This window comes from Bradysia coprophila, assembly GCF_014529535.1.
Source record: "Bradysia coprophila strain Holo2 chromosome X unlocalized genomic scaffold, BU_Bcop_v1 contig_45, whole genome shotgun sequence".
Lineage (NCBI taxonomy): Eukaryota > Metazoa > Arthropoda > Insecta > Diptera > Sciaridae > Bradysia > Bradysia coprophila.
This window is the reverse complement of record NW_023503339.1, coordinates 433,880-452,257: the sequence shown is the minus strand read 5'-3', so window position 1 is coordinate 452,257 and position 18,378 is coordinate 433,880. Positions and strand designations below refer to the sequence as shown.

General features: G+C 31.1%; 1 protein-coding gene across 1 annotated transcript in view; it reads right to left on the bottom strand.

Annotated features, from left to right (window-relative positions):
• LOC119070051 (zinc finger protein 1) overlaps positions 1–18,378 on the bottom strand; it is a 46,303-nt gene that overhangs the window by 21,100 nt on the left and 6,825 nt on the right. The window contains exons 2-3 of the mRNA XM_037174341.1: positions 6,029–6,123; positions 5,540–5,860 (exon numbers count right to left, since the gene is read on the bottom strand). Of these exons, the coding sequence (XP_037030236.1) occupies positions 5,540–5,860; positions 6,029–6,123 (416 nt within the window). The remainder of the gene's footprint in view (positions 1–5,539; positions 5,861–6,028; positions 6,124–18,378) is intronic.

Genomic DNA, 18,378 nt, shown 5'->3' with positions numbered 1-18,378 from the left:
TATTTTCGGCACCGAGAAAAATCACTGACTACAATGGCGATATTGTTTGGGGTAGCAGAGCACCAAAAATGGTTCAACGATTAAATTCTACGTAAAGATGATCTCAGTTTAGATCTGTGTGAGAATATAACAATTGGTGAGGGCATTGCAACATTTCCGAAAATAATTTTTTTTACTTCCCATTTTAAATGATGAAAATCGTTGACAGAACTGTGCAAATATATGAATTGTACCGCAGTTAAATAATTTCAAGCTAGCTTAAACCGATCTTGCAAAAAACCATTTCTTCTTGACTCTAGGCACAGGTGAGATAAAACAGTTGGTGTTGTTTTAAACAAACCGTGTCGGCGGAGATTTGAACGATTTAAAGCAATTACGGTTCAAATATTCAACACTAATTTGCATGGTTTACCTTCAATTTCAGCCAAACCATTCAAATACGGCTCAGAAAGATTCGAATTTTTGAAATCTATTTGAATTAGCTAATCTTCCGAAAAATCACTCGCTTAATCAAAGATTTTCGTAAGTGCTCTCTTCTGATTTTTTTTTGTTCATTGATGCAGGAAGGTACATTCATTACAATTCTATTTATAACCGAAAAAAAACGAAGTAAATTAGTTTTTCCTATTCATTTGATTTTCCTCTGCCTTAGTCAGCTGGTTTGATGAAGGTATGTGGCAGAGGTAGAGTTACACAGAGGTGTACAATGCCGTGTACATCGGGCCACCTAAATTTAGAAGAAGAGATGTAAAAAAAACAACAACAACAACACGTAAAGGTACTTGAGGCTAAATATAGACAAAAGATACCTCTCTTGGTTGAGGCATTCTTCAAAATGTAAAATGTGTTTTCTTGATTTTTCGAACATAAAACGTTAAGTACTAATTCTGAAATTCGTAGAGACATAAAAATGTTTTTAAGAATTTTTACTCAATTAAATTTAGCACTTGATATGTTGGAAGAAAAATCGTTAAGGTAGAAATAGAAACTTAAAATACAAAATCTATAAATAATTGCTCTTGTTGCACAAAGAGTTGCATTTTCATACCTTCCATCCCAATTCAAAACGAAAGTCATGTAATTCGAAATAATGAGACGTAAATATGCCTATTTTCGTCTTATGGGTATAAACGCAGATACAACACCAAAGGCGAATTCAATAAGATTGTACAGCCATAAATCTTGCAATTAGTAGCGAAATATTCAAATATTTAGATGTTAATGCACAGAATGACTTTTTAAAAAAATGCATAAAACGTTTAAATGCGCGATGATTACTTGAACTTGAACTCAAGCAGTTATTCGATAGCGCTATTATAAGACGACGGCTGTGATTTTGCGTTAAGGAGTTTAGTGTAGTCCAACAAAAGTTCATTTTAAAATCTTTTGAAGTGAATTATAAATCGACTGATCAGCCATGAACGGAAACAACTTTGAGTTATTGCAACAAATTCCATAATTTTACACTTGCTGGTTAAAGGCTCGGCTAGTCATGATATGAGACAAAGGGACAGTTCATTTTAGAATGCACTATTCATTCATCCTAGGTACTTCACTTATTGTCTAAAATGTCAAAAGACTATGTCTCAATTTTATTCTGTTCAAAAAGCGAATAATTGACTACAAACACCAACCAGTGCACTTTTGTCCTTGATTTAATTAATTTACTATATCTTTTTCGAATCGGATGCCGAACATTCTAGACGGATAACAGCAATTAACATTAACATTTTTTAGCTCACGTATTTTATTGGACAGTAGCCATAATAAAATTTGATCGTCGAAAATCCATGAATTTTTATGACGCTACTAATAATCTCCATAGCTAATGTTACAACACAACTATAATTTAAGAACACGAAATCCGTTTCTTGTAACTCTTTTTCGTTGTGGTTGTTGCTTTTTTTCGGTTGTTCAGACTATTATAATAGGACCTAGATACGCTTTAATGACGAAAGGCGAAAATATTATTTCTTTTCAAAGAACCAGCGCGCACAGAAATATTTTCAATTGTGTCACATAATTATTTCTTTTTTCGTGTTCAAAGAAATATTTCGAACAGTCAAAACATAATATTTTCTGAAATATTTTAATACTCTCGACGGCACTCCGACATATGTACATATAATTCTCATTCAGACACATAATTTAGAAAATATCGTAAAATTATGATTATCTTATGACATGTCGGTTCGTGTTGATTTAGGAACACACGGATGATAGCCAAAAATTTGAATTCGATTTAGATTTTGGTTTTATAATTTACAAATTATTACGTACACACACATATCGGAGGTCCTCCGATCTTGTATCCATCTCTATCTATCTCTTTTGCCTATCTATCTTGGTCGCATCATAAATTTATTTTCAGTTTGATTTGCATATCCAAATAAATATTATAAACCGAATAAAATCGAGAGTCTATCTCCATTGAGAATGGAACGAACTACTATAAATGGAAGTAGAATTGCTGAGCTAAATGAATAATTTGCATTGCAAATATTAGTTTACCTTAAAAAGTATTAGTAGGAGTAGTTTCAATCGTTACACAATCAATCTAAAATAATTTAAATTGCGGGGTTTTATTATTTTATACGGCGAATAAATTCGGCAATTTTGTGTAAATGAATGTTGAATTTTTACCCTCCATGGATTATATAACCATACGTCCCGTAGGACTGATATGTGTGTAATTTTGTATTAAAATCAATCCACACACAAAAAAACCACGAGAATGCAATCATCCCATTGTTCCATTCCGAAGTCTGATTAATAAACGAAGCTTATTTGTGGAAGCATTTGTCTATAATGATCGTTATTATGAAGCATTTGGTTAGAAAATCGCTTACAAACAATTTGTAGGTGTGAATAGAATTATCTGTACAGAGATGACCCGAAGTCTATACATAGCGAGACTCATTTAAAGAAAATCTATCGGATCGTCTTAACATTTAAAAAGATTTTTCTTTTAAATTTGAATGAATAAAGTCGTTATTTCATACTTTTTCAGAACAATCGAGCATTTCACATTCCAAATGAATGTGAACTTACACTTCGAACGTTTTTAAGAATGCAGTAAAATTAAAATTAATCGACCCCACTTCCTTCTCACTGGTATATCATCTTTGTTGATCTAATGTCTGAAGACAAATTTTAAACTTCTCGCTCATATCACAGACAATTTTGTAAATAAAATTGTTCGTTACATGTTTCGCTAACTACCTTCATAATTATTATGATGCAGCCGGTTCAACACATATACAGCAGCTCATTATACGTTTTGCATTTGAAAAATAGAAAGTTTTCCACAAAATGGGCGAAATTTCCTTCGACTGGAGCAGGTATTACGTACCCAGTGGAAGTCATTATAGTGCTGTGCGGATACGTTTTACTCAAATAAGACATCGACTTGATAAATTAAACAAAATTATTATTTAAAATGAAAAACTTTTTATTCGACTCAGTTCGACTAACATTTTGCCGCACACATAGTGAGAGAGAAAAGCTATTTTCCTGCAGCAACATTTTTATTAGAAGAACAAAGATGAAAATAATTTTTATTTAGGTAAAATCTCATATTTTCGTACGTAGAATAATGGAAAAGTATTTACTTTCGATGCCAAGACTAATAACAGTTCCATTATGAAAAGAGATTATGAGCAAAAATTATATGAACTTTCTAATTAGTCTACGGTGTCGTTGACGGTATACTTTGTTCCTTGAGAGACGAATACGATTATGGGGTTTTACAGATACACCATTAGAGAGAACATGTTCGAAGCAAACCAGGATAAAAAAAATTGGTTAATGGAAATGATCTCATAATTTTTGTCGCCGTGATGCTGAAACGAGTTTTCTTTCTTTGATAAATTGAATATTTTTTTAGAGAAGTGTTGATGGCCCTTAGGAAATATTTAAACGAATTGTGCAGTAAGTGCATCAAGTGCAGTAATATTGTGTGACTAAGAACTAAGTTTGAGAGAAACAGGAATTTTGGTTTGTAATTTGGGAAAGATCATACGGTGGACTCTATTAGCCATTGTGATAGATGCAAAAAAATTATCTTGCGGTCTCTTGTATTAATGAATATATTCAGTAATTTGCTCCGGCAAAAAAGTTAATTAAAAACCAAACAGAGGTCCGCCGACTAATTATTACATTTACCACATGGTCATGCGTACCAAAATTTGGTTCGAACTTTATAATCGACAAATTAGGCGTAACGTGAGAGCACGAATACCCAGAAAAAAAACCCTTTGAAGAATCGACAATGTGCCCAGTGCATCTTACATTATTAACAACAATGTTTCAACGAAAATTACTTCATCACAATTCATTTTTCGTTAATTAACGTTCGGAGAGACTACAATGTCGTACATTGTCCAAAAAGAACAACAAATTTTCATTTCAATAATATTTTGAATGTAAACTGAAGAGAAGGAAAATAAAAATCCAACTTATAGCCAGAAATAATTAATTGAAATTGGTTTGCTTCATTAAATTCAACAAGAAAATTCAACCGGTTCAACAATGAGAACACTATACCTCCAATGTGTGTGCACAGAGAGTGTACACCCATTTAGTCAAAAAATCTTTGAATAAACTTATTAACAATATTACGAACCGTGAACGTTTTAAATCATTCTTTATGTACAACAAACAATGTACGTTCAACGAGTCAAACTGAACTATTCAAATCAGTTTCAGCATTTTTTTTTACTTAACATTTTTCATCCGACTGAATGGGTAAAATAATAAATTAAATGTGTGGTATATACGGCATTTTATAAATATATGTATATATATTGTACATTCGTACAAGTGCTTTATGCTGGCGGCAATGAAAAGTGTCAAATTTCAGTGTTTTTTTATTTGTTAGAATTTTCCGTATAAATTGTATAAATGATGCGTAGGTATACATACAGATATACATATCCCAGCCAAGAGAATTAACAATGCCAATCATTGTATTTTTGGGTGAGATTTCGAATGAATATTCGTGAATGTGTTGTATATATAGTTTGGAGGAGAAGAAGAATAAAAAAAAATCAACAAAATAATATTTTTTCAACTAAAGGTTTTTTTCGGTACAAATGTAACTCTATCTCATGTTATAAGTGGTTTCTGTTTATGTTTAACGAAATTGGTATATGTATATGTATGTGGTGGGATACGATGGAAGGTATACGTACCCAAAATACACACATAAATTATTTCTGAAGGACATGTATTCCATATGCGGAATGAACAAACAACGCAGATATAGGCTCCGTGTAGCATTTATAAAGCGAGATATAGAATTTATATGAACATCAAAACACAAAAACCATGTCGGTCCATGGCAACATAATATCTAACCAATAAAACATATAGACGCACTGTCGGCCCAGGACATTCGGAAAACATATTAACCACATATACATTCGGTTACGAAAAAAAAGGGTTTTTGAGAAAGAAAACTTAAAAATAATTTTTTCTTCTCTTCTGCTCATCCAAAAAGCATGTTTTCTTTTTGTAAATTAATTAAACCAACACTTACCACAAGAGCATTCGGTGAATGCAACAGTTCATGCTTCTCAAGTAGGTCACGGTTTGGGAATGAGGCGGAGCACTGAGAGCATGCGTAGGCACCATCCGATGTACATGGACTAGTTGAACGGCCTCTTTCATCATGCATTTGTGATGAGATGGACGTAGATGCTGACAAAGACGATGCAGAAGGTAAATGGGAATGCTTATGCGCATTAGATGTTGGTATGGGCGATGATGATGAGGATGCAAGATTTCCATTATTCATACGGTGTTCATGCAAATCGTCACTTTTCACGGGATGCATTGTGTCGATGTGCTCTTTGAGTGCCTGGGTGATGGGTTGGAGGAGATGAACCAAATATTCGTAAATAACATTTTACAACTTCTTCGATAAAAGAAAAGTTTTCCGTTCATTTTGCTCGGTTTTTTGTTTGTTTGCTTAACGGTTTAACTTTTCAATTTTTAAATGTTGAACTTGCTGAATAAATATGCTTACCTGAAAGCCGGGCAATCCTTGATGACATTGTGTACAGCTTATGAAGTAGTTTGAAGGCGAATTATCATCTTTTCCGGTTGTTGAAAGTAGTGGAACTGGAAAATTTAATGAACAATTGTTTAATTTATGCATATTGGACTTTCAGTTGGGATGTTTCACTTTATACAATCAGTTAAGAACAATAATCTTGTCAACCGTTAATAAAATTTGTGATTTGAATTTAGATTATTAATTCTCGATGCAGTTAATGGGACCAAACATTCAATTAAACAGCAAGCCTTAACAAAAAATGACCTGCAACACCTGTTGACAAAGGCCTTAGCGAAAGTTTTAGTTTCTTGTTTAAATAATACATAGAAGCCAATGACACCGATTTAGCATGACAATCATCAATAATCACAGCGATATCCAAAGTGTGAATGTGTCAGCAAGATGATAACAGATGGCGTTGCTTTCGTTGTTGACTAGTGATATTGTTATTTCTCTAATATTGGCAAAAATTAATAGAAAATCGAAACAATTTTAGGAGGCTGTGTATCTTTTATCGAACAGTGATTGGCTAACGCTAACGCTAACGCTAAGTGGAGATGGTCAAAATCCTTCGAACATAAGTTTTTAAATAAAAATTTAGGATCTTCCCCAAAATGGCTGACTTTATCCACAATTGAAGTTCAGATGAATAGGACATCGAATATATCACATTAAAAAGTTTATTACCTGTCCTGGTTAACACCCACATGAAGTAGTTGCAAAATTCGTAAAAGGAAAATGTCTTTTGCAAGATCTTTTGCAACAACTTCATAAGTCTGGGAGCCACCTGAAGTAGTCGCAAAAGTTGTTGTAAAATTTGTAAAAGGAAAATATTTTTTGCGACAAATTTTGCAACTACTTCAAAAGGCTCTGGTTAACAATTTCCAATTGTATGCTAAGCTCAGCTACCAGTTCCTTTAGACGACTCAGCCCGACTCGGGTGACGCCAGTAACTAATTAATATTATGGCTATATATCAACCAATTTTAATGAATTTGTTTATATAATTTATTTTTCGTTCACAAAAAAAAACCAGTCCATAAATATAGACTACGAGTATAAGGTCAAAAATATTAATTTCAAGAGAACCTTGTATACCTCCAAACATTTTAGCATACATTATTATATACTGATCCCAGCATAAAAAAAATTGAAACCAAGAATACATAAAAAACGAGAATTAAATTCTTGGTAATCGGTTTAAAACCGAATGATGATCTCATACAAATTTAGCCTCTGAAAAAAAAATGTACAAAAACCAACCATATAAGCCAATATACATCGAAGAACATGGCACAGAAATACTTCAGCCGCGCACACAACATTTTTATTATATGAAATATTTAATACCTTAATTTATATCAATTAACCACATCATATAGTCGTCGTGTACCCTGCTCGGAAAAAAAAATTGAATGTATCAAATGAATGTGTGTTTTTATTTAATAATTGCTGGTAGTTATACCATGTTACCATGTTTATAACTATACTGAACCAGACATTACAACTCAGGCAATTTATTCGTGCTTTTAAAATTGCTTGTAAATAATCGAAAGGTATAAAGTAAGACTCGCCTGGTTATATATGTATGTACACTCTCATATACTCGTATAAATAATGCGATAAACGAGAGTTTATAAAAGAAAAATGGATGGACAGCATTGAATAAATATCTCAGCAGTATTTTTATTGAAGGAATTCGGTTGGAGTTTCGTTAATTTATTGAACTCTTTTTTTATTGTGTATGATTGAGTTATTGAGTTATTTATTATTTTATTTATTTTCCCTCCGAAATATAAATTACAGAATTAACACGTTACACGTTACTCATTCCCATTAGACGATCTATAATTTGAAAAGAAATACAATGAAAACGATGAAAGCTTTCTTCGTAATTCATATTCACAGAAAATACTGAAGCTTTTTGATTTAAGCTGTAACGGAAACAATTTTCTTACACACTCTCAGTGTCGAAGTAAAGTAATGATTATTTTAGTTGAGAATCCCTTAGCGTTTTTTGAAGTTTTTTGTTCTTGAAACATACTATCTCCTACCCGATTTGTTACACAAAGCTCATCAAAATTTTCAAAAAAAAAAGTTATGAAAAACCTTTCCTTCCAAATATTTTTAGGCATATACAGGATCTTTCAGGCCTCATGAATTTGTTTAACGATTATATTAGGAAAATAAGAGGATGACGTAAGAATGGTGCACAAGCTTTACTGTTATGTAATTAACAACATCTTCTATCGCACATTGTTTCTTCAATGGATGGGAAAACAAACATTTGACCTGAAGAAAACCTCGTACATCGAAAAAAAAAAAACACAACGCCTGGTAAACTATAAAATAAACAAATATTACGACCAAGATAAGTGTCTGCTTCAATGTTCCGATATGCAAATTGAACGCCACAAATTATTAAGAAGCAATAACGTTTAAGTTTCCGCCACCATTCCCGAATCTCCCCAATACATATATAAGATATGGCGACTTGAATAATTTATGATCCAGAGTAAATGTTCCTTAATATTTTGGTAATTGATTTTTAATCACTGAAGGGTCTTTTGTGTCCACCTGGTACATTGTACCGAAAATGAGAAAATGGCAAATTATATGAAAGACGTGTCTTGTAAGTTTTCCGCTATATAAACTCTCGCTTTTAGTGGATATGAGAGCGGTCGTCGTGTATTTGTTGTGAAAATAAGTAATAAAAATTTGTTATTTAGTCTCAATTAGATCCATGATGTGTTTTGTATTGTGTCTGTCTGTGCAATATAACCAAACTATTCACTGAATTAATTAAAACAAACTCATATTTAGGTATTTACATTCATCCAATTAAGATCCTATTTATTTCTATTAATTCCCATGCAACAACAGAGGCTACACCAACTTTATTCGGAATGCGAGTTTCGTTTGCCGCAAATGCCATCAACAGTAAAAGTTGTTTTATTAAAAAAAGAAACCATTTAAAAACACATCTATAGCTCGTCATAATGTCATGTTGTTTTAGTTGGTTGTATCTTAAACAAATGAAAATTTTTAAAATGATTTCAAATGGTCGCTCATTTCAAATTAGTTGATGAATAACTGTACACACAGTTCAATTAATAGAGGTTACTATACTTCGCGCAATACAATACTTTCTGGTTCTGGATGTGGAACTAGAAATTTGAATTTTTTTATTTGTCCCATTAGTTTGACTTAAGCGATGAAAAAAATGGTCATTCAAATTTATAAGTTGTTGGAGAAAAGATAAATTAAATGTAATTGGATGTGACAATTAAACATAAATCCAAGTTCAGACATTTAGGCGCATGTACTCACAAAATTTACTTTTTTCTATTTTTTAAGTCGTTCACGGAAACTCAATTATAAAAGATGAAATATTGTCGATTTCAATGATTTTGTCCACCTTGAAAAAAGAGTTCACTTCAAAAACGATCAGTGAATTTGTATGACTGGACTAAATGATATCACGATCATCAAGATATTTCTAAGGATTTTTGATCCGGTTAATGATTTGCAATCTACAGCAGCGACTACAATAAGCGATGATCTACGAATCATCTGCTCTTATAAAGCAAAATGAACGGATAAACAAATGAAGTAACAAATTTAACAAATTTAACAATTTTACCGCAATTCGCTTGTCGTTTCGAAAGGTTAATTTGATTGAAAACCACACCATAGAACACATTTTCAATTAGTTAAAGAACTGACTCCCCAGCGATGTAATTTAACTGTTCAGCTTCATTTTGTCGACGTAATACATTCAACAAAGAACATCAACACTATCTTTCAATTCAATCAATTCAGACTTCGACTGATAACATCGATTAGAATTGTTGTCCCTTAGACACAAAATATTAATGTTTTAAGTCCATCAGACCAGTCGATTTTTGTCAGTGTGGTCGTTAACCAGAAATTCCAATTTTACGATCTTCAATTCGAAAAATATACTCCCTGCATTTAGCCAGATGTTGCGTCATTTTGCAACAGAGCTTTTCGAAATATACAATTATGAGTGTACCCATTTTAGGGAAAACACCACATGTACAAAATACAACACACATACATATATGCACGTCTCAATCGCCGCATATTTACTGAACGGTAATAAAAACAATATCTGGCAATTCATTCGATTCTCATTTTCACAAAACTCTAAATAGAGTCTCCATTTACCCAGGCGTGCACATTTTTCCTTTCGTTTGGTTTTTAATTTGTTGCTGTCTATTTAACTGATTTCAATCAAAATCAGATAAAGGAAATGTTGGAAAAAATGACGATAGTAAAAATGTAAATAAAAATATGGGAAGCTGGTGACGTGCACGACTATATCAGTAATCAGTATGCTGTTAGAGTATCTGTTATTTTTACCCCAATACGTAAAATATAATGGTTTTAAGTATATAAAAATTTAGCAAACAAAAATTGGATATTTATGTACATTCGATTTTCCCTCTCATTAATGGATGCATAATAAAACAACTCAACCTTCAAGCTTAAAAATAGTGGGTACACAAGCACACATACACTCACAAAATGGTGGATATTTCGTTCTACTAATTTATTGTATTTATATAAAATGGGATATAATGCAAATCTGAATCATGTAAATCAATATAAAATACATATGCGGCCAAACAGCCTAATACGCCGTATACATTATTTTGAAGGTGTGTACAATACACCGTACACATAACATCTCTATCTATAAAGTAGAATGTTAACTGCACAAATACATTAAAATTCACACATCGCCCATTTTATAACAAGCAACTAAGCAATAATAAGGTGTAGGAACGATAAGTGGCTTTGTTCATGTTTCATATAATCGAATAAGCAGCTCAACGTAAAAGGTGGATGACATCATCACCATACACTCAAGGATGTTTCAATAAAATTTATAATCGCAAAAAATTGTATCTCATTTTATGCGGTGTAATACATAAATAAAAGACTCACATAAATTATATAGAAAACTATATAACCATGAGACATTGGAGGAATATTGAATTTGGAATGACGTAATTTTATATTATTAAGAGCGAGAAATTTTTGTTTTTAGATTTTGTTTTTTGTGCAAAAAGTTTAATTTCTTTTAACGGTTTTTCTTTTTCGTTTGAAATTTACTGTTGCATTTATGGATTTCCTGTAAATCTTTCTCTTTTACTTTTATTTAATAAAAAAAAATATCATGAAATTTGATGTGGATCTTGAGCAGCTGAACTTTTATAAACATCACACGGAAAAATCTTTAAACTGTTGATTCATTTGCTTAAAATATCACCGCAATTTTTACATCAAAATCTTTTACTTCATTTGTTTTATCATATATTTTACTATATAAGACCATACTAGGCAGTGTTGATTGCTTATTGCGGAAGTTACTGCCGTTAACAGATGATTAGCCGTTTCTGTGAGAAATATTTCCATAGTACTTTTGTCACGACTTGGTTGACTAATCTTGCAATTCAAAAACTTTCCTAGTTACGACTCCAGTTATGTTGTTTTTATGCTTTCAAACGATGGGTCATTTCTGATTTAGTAAGTCATTAAACTATTTTTTTTTTAATTATTTAATTTACTTGATTTGAACGGTTTTTTATAAGTTTTGTGACCGAATTTCAATCCTCAATTTCATACGAAATCCAAAGAAAACCCTCAGGTAAGTCCGCAAAATTATAGAAAATAATTTAAAAGTAAAAAACTCAAGAAAATCAAATAGACATGAGAAAATCTAGTATCAGTAAAAACTCCTTGGAAAACGATAGAAAAATCTTTGAAAATCCTCGAAAATCCTTAGAGTATTGTCTTTTTCGTCTACGAAATTTACAAATGTCTGCCCTTCGATTGTTAGGCTGTTAGGAGTATAGATTTTGAACTTAACCGAACAAACAATCATTTGGCCCAAATTTTGAGAATAATTTTAGTGTTGTTTTTATCATAGTTTAATTGTTGAATTGAAATTTTTCTCAAGCCCAATTTACTTTCAGGAAACGATTTTAAACGAAACCGAGTTTTTCTTCTGTGTAAATGTAATCATCAAGAAGACGAGTGTAAATGTCGATATATTTATTATCACAGTCCATGAAAAATCGGTTCACTTGCAGTCTTACTATTTATTTTCTTCGTTTTTTTTTCTCGTTGGAGATAAGTCGATAAATTTTTATAATCGAACAATATTTTTGTTAAAGAACGAAAGAAAAAAAAATAACTTCATACGAGGCGAACTCAATTTAAAGAAACGATTTTATGAGTTTATGTTTTCCATTTCAATACAACAATATATATAAACATAACAGAAACTGGCTAAATCAGCACAAATTCCCGGCAAAGAATATTATCCATTTCTTCTCTTTTTGTTAACTTAAATTTTATTTATTTATTAAAAACCCATAATTATAAAATATGTGCGCCGCCTGCATAATTGTGATTGTATTTTAATATTGGGTGAGTTGTTGGAAACGCGTTTTAAAATTTTCGATATTTATTTATCAAATCTTTCTGAAAATGTAAATAGAAATTGGGTAGCCATTTAATGTGAATATGTGTATATGTACAAAATTAATATAAATATTATCACAAACTACGGTGAGTTCGTATGTCGTATGTATATAATTCGAAAAAACGGAAAAATGATAAAATCACAAAATCGTAACACACGAATTAAATTCACATTCATTTGTGTGCTGCGCCTTAATTAAACAAACGAAAAACTGAAATATCTATATAAAATAATAATAAAAAAAAATGTTAACACCACAAAAAAGTAGAAAATAATAAAACATTGGTTCACCGATTTGACCTCTCTTTGCAACGGCGATAAAATAATGAGAGCAAATTGCGAAAATATTTATGAATGAATAGACACATGGAATAATAATATAAAATTACAACCGAAAAATTTATTTTAAAGTATATAAGTAATAAAATGACGACGCGTAAAAATAAAATAAAAACCATCACGAAAATAATAAAAAAAAAATATTGTTTGACTATTATTACTGACGCAATATATCAAATATTAACGATTATGAACCACGCAACATTTCTTTTACTTTTCAAACATATTTCCGCAACATTATTATCCTTCAGCGAATGGGAAAAAATGAGAAAATTTAGAAAAATTGGCAAAACGATTTCCACTATATAAATATTCCGGTGATTGAGATATAACACACATATGCACACACACGATTTTTCTTTTTCTTTTTTTTATTTATTATTTCTCGTATACAATTTTGTTTATGTGTGCGCCACACTCTCCTCTCTACGACTATTATACATTCTGGCACGGTGTCGCACTTGTGTACATAAATTAATTTTCATGTCACTAAAGATGTACAATTTAACGAGAAAAGTAGCGAAAAATTTGTGAGTTTTGAATTTAAGGTAACCCAAATAAATATTTTTAATTGTGTTTATAGAAAAAAAAAATTTGTATTTGAAGTTAGAAAAAAAAAAGCCGAACCGAATTTTTTTGTTTTTGTTCTTGCGTGTGATTAGTCGTTATGTCATATTGATTTATGATTTATGTAGTGGAAAAAACATCTTATGCTGAAGTTAAATGATTAGAATAGAGGCGGTTGATATTGGAAATGATTTACCTGAACATGCTTGAAAATGATTGTTATTTTTGGAACATTTAACACTTTGTTTCTATGAATTGTGGCATAAGCATTGACAGAAAAGCTCCACCCAAGAGCGTAGTGAGTTTTAAAAAAAAATGTTAAGAGAAAAAGAAATTTAGATAAATTAGATGTTAAATCTACGTTAAATTTAGCAAAAATATTCCCATTATATTACAAGATCTTATGTAGATTTTATTGTCGATCAGATTAAAAAAATTGTGAAAAATTTGTGGTAAATGGTGAGGTGGATCTTTTAGAAACTAGGAAGAACAAACTTTAATGAGCCTTGAAATTTTACCATTCAAAATATCAATCTAATTAATGTTATTCCGTCAATATGCGATAGCCCATATCAACGTTATCATACATTCAGAAGGACGTGTATATATCGGTCATTAAGCATCGTAAAAAATCCAAATTGGTAGCGAAAAAAAGGTTTTGAACCAAAATAACGAACTTTCCGTCCAAGACGTTAAAAAAAATCCTTCCAAATTTATTCGAAATAGCTGAAAATTAAGCGATACCAGTAAAAATTGAGTGGAACCTATAATTTTCAGAAAAAAGAATCCTCTAAAAATCAGAGGCAAAGAGAAACCTTTAAAAATTTTAAAAATTTCTGAAAGTGAAATGAAATAAAAAAAAAACAATTTCAAACAAAATCACAAAGAAATTCTCTTCCACTAGATAAATCGTCAGCCACAAATCTAACTTCTTCTCTGTCAACTGTCACAATTTAATTAGAATTTTATAACAAGACATCCCAGCTAACAGTAAACGATATTTTTAATTTAATGGGAAGTTAAAACAAATATTTCCACCCCCAAATACCCGATAGAAAGAAGCCAAAAATAAGAAATCGTATTTTTTCTAAAAATACAACCACAAAACTATTTGGTGAAATAAATTTATGTCACAATGAATAAGGCACTTGTTTAATGACATGGAATACAAAGTGTATGTATGGTGGATATATAATGTACAATACACAACATTTATAAATATGTCGATATGACTTCACAAAATGCTTCAGCTATTTTCGGTTGTAAATTTATACTTATAATTAAAATTACTTTCCCGCCACTAAATGTATTTTCTTTCTTTTAAAAATAAAGAGGAAAGTGAAACGATGAAGATCAGAAGCAAAACAACAACAACAACAAAAAAAGAACTATTTCCACGAATGTTTTTCCAAAGTGACGCGACGTAGTGAACCTTATTAACTGAGATACATATGTTACCCCCCGTGTTTACAAGTACAAAATTAAATACCAATTTATTATCTGACTAATAAGTAAATGGCCATATTATGCTTAATAATTTAAAATATGCATACCACATGAAAACAATATTCTCAATGTGATTCTCTCGATGAAAATGAGATAAAAAGTGGAAAATGAATTAATATTTTTTGTTGTTGTTGTTGAAAAATAATGATAGACATTTCGAAGAGATTTTTCTCTATGTGTCTTCTCTTGTATTTTTTCCCGTTTGAAACAAAAAAAAACTCCGGCTCAAATTAAAAACAACCACAAAAATGGTTTGTATAACACCGAACACCATGTATCCACCTAATTTTTTTTTCGGGAACATGTGATCATCCATCATTTTTCCCCTGAAAAGTGCTTTCAGTTTTAATATATTTTTTTTAAGCTGTCGGTGTGTATTATGTCATAGCAGTACACTCTCTTTCTGTGTGTATGCCTAGGATGTATTGCATGGAAATTAAATACATATCACCACCATAAACGGTACATATTTTCATTATTTTCAAATTTTTATTATTTTTTTTAATGTACATGATGGCTGGTGGATACATTTTATGTTCAATATTAAATTAGCATCCGATATTATGACTATGCGGTTGTGTTATGGTAGAATAATTGGGATAGTAATCAACAGTTTTTTTTTGTTGCGTTCCTGTTTTGTCCGGGTTATTTCACGGTGTGAAAATATTTTTTTTTTAATTTTTGATATTTACAATACATCTATGTCAACTGAATTATATTTTCGTCTAGACTCGATCGGCACTTTTACCAAGAAAAAAAAACATTTTCAGGTTATAAGTGAATTAATTTCCCTTTTCTCTTAGGTCATTAGCTAATAAAAGGTTGACTTATTGAATTTGAAAAGTTTCGCTGACGCAACGAGTTACAAACTTTATCCAGCCTATTACACACTCATTCTATTGGTGGCTGTTTCCATCGAAAATATTGATTTTTTCTAAGTCTGATTGGATGTTACAGGCACGGTAATAAAGTTGGTCTCGGTGTCGGTTTTATTATCTCATTCAAATGACTGTGGGTTTTCCATTCCATTTTTACCCAAGCAAGGCTGTCGAGCAAGTATCTTCAATTAATTAACGAAAAATAAGACGATTATTTTTTTTACAAATATTTTTCGTTGTGTTCGAATTAATTAAGATCCGTTTTGCATGTCATACCGATGGTTAATTTTTCTGCATGTCATGTCATGTCACCTTCATGTAAATATATGCAATGCATGACCACCATATTTTTCGAAATGCAGACACTAGACATTTAACAAAATATTTTTACATTTCAATTGAATAGAAAAAGGTTCGTGCCAACCGTCTCTCAAAAATACAACTAATAATTTTTTAGAATGTTTTTAGATTTGGATCGGTAACAAAATCTTTGGGTGCGCTGTCGAAGAAAGGAATGAATCATAGTCCAATAACGCTGTGTAAATAAAGGGATGACATAGTCCTTTTTGGCTAAAAAGTGAACTAAAAAATTTAAATTTGTGCCACTTTGAAGGCTCGTCCTGAGATAGTGTTTATATTTAATCGCCTGTCGACAAACGAAATCAATAATTCCCAAGTTAGGTAATCCTGGAAATATTTAGAAATTCAATGGACACTCACATTCATATCTTGAAAAATTAAATTCTAATTTTAGAATAAAAAACATGATGCGGCTTTATCATTACGATTTCATTCAAAACGTTTCTCATACTGTTGACCCTGAACAACCAGACAAAATCAGTCCTAATTTACTATCAAATAAAAACCTCTTAAAACGGCTAAATCGTATCAAACGACGTGTACGCTCCTTTGATAAAATAACAGAAAAGCCAACGAAGACGATGACCTTAGCGATGATACTAATGTTATTAAACTTTAAGTACTAGAGAAGAAAAAAAACCTTAACAACAGACAAGATAATAAAATTTCTGTACCGTTCTTTGATTTGCGAAAGCTTATAGTATGATCTAGCTACGCGACAAGAATTTTAAAATACCGAGTTGGATGAGTGTGAGTGAAAATTTTGTGAAAAGTTTTAAACAGTCCAATTTAAATCGATTCCAATATCAGAATCGCATTACAATCCAGTCACGCATTATAGTCTCGTGCATAAGTTTTGTTTCGTTTTTAATTAAAAAAAATTAAAAGAAAAACCGTAAAATTTTGATGTAATTTATATTTAGAAGACAATAATCATAAATCCTTGATTAAGACGTTCTTGATTCTTTTGACGAACAACTCATGTTACAGATCATAAAACAGTGATAATTTTAATATTTTGTCATCCAACAATAAAACAAATTAAATTTACATTAATTATTTCGAAGCAATAAATTCTGTTTAGTATGACAACTTTCATGTTAAATATGTGTATAGAAAAATGCCAACGAAATTGCATAACTAAACATGTCGTCTCATCACACCAAATTTTATAATGCCTCTGTCTCCACAACACTCTTGTCTCTGTCCCTCTCTCTACAGTTTGTATTAAGGTAACCAGCTACATAAAATATTCTATAGTTTGAATGCCTCCATATAACACAAAGTGATCAAGTGTATATAATTATCAAACCTATACAGAACATATTAAATAATTGGCCAAGAATAATTTTACGCATTATAAATTTATAACACAATAATTAGAATGCATTTAACGTGCATAACTACACAAGAAATGCGTTTCTGTAAAATAGTTTTGTTTATTTTATATGAGGTATTTAGAGAAAATATTAATGTCTAAGACATATATTACGATAGTGTGATATTTTGCCACTTCATACAACAAATCAAATAAAAAAAACAACAACGAAAATTGAAAATGTTTAACGAATCATACACACAGATTTTAAAAGGGACAGCGAATTCCTGAGGGGGAATAGGGAGTTGCCAAGTCGCGTGCATTTTTTTTTAAATCGAAAGCAACTTTTTTTTATAGTATCGTTTACATCGCCTACATCATGTCATCGTCTACAAACCTGCTCATCGCCTGCAACCCTATTTCATCACTTTATGCAACTCTTCCTCATTACCCAAAAAAAAAACTTTGTTCCATCGCGTAGAAATCGCTATTCGATCACCAAGAACTCTCTTTTTTTATTATAAGCTCTTTACTTTTCCAGCCAACTCCACACACCCTTTGTGTATAACAAAACTTGTCTAAATACTTTCCTCGGCGGGAAATAATTGAATTTACTTATGAATAAGGTGAAATGATGTATAGTTCAGACTAGATAAAAAGCTAAAATTAATATCTGATTTTCTTCTACCATTTCGATCAGACGTCTCTGATAAAATTATTATTATTGGCCTGAAGTCAATTTGTCGATGTCTTTAATAGCAAACACACAAGAAGTGTTCAGGGAAACATTTTTCTTTTTAGTTTTCTTTCGAAAAATGAAACGCTGAATTTTGTA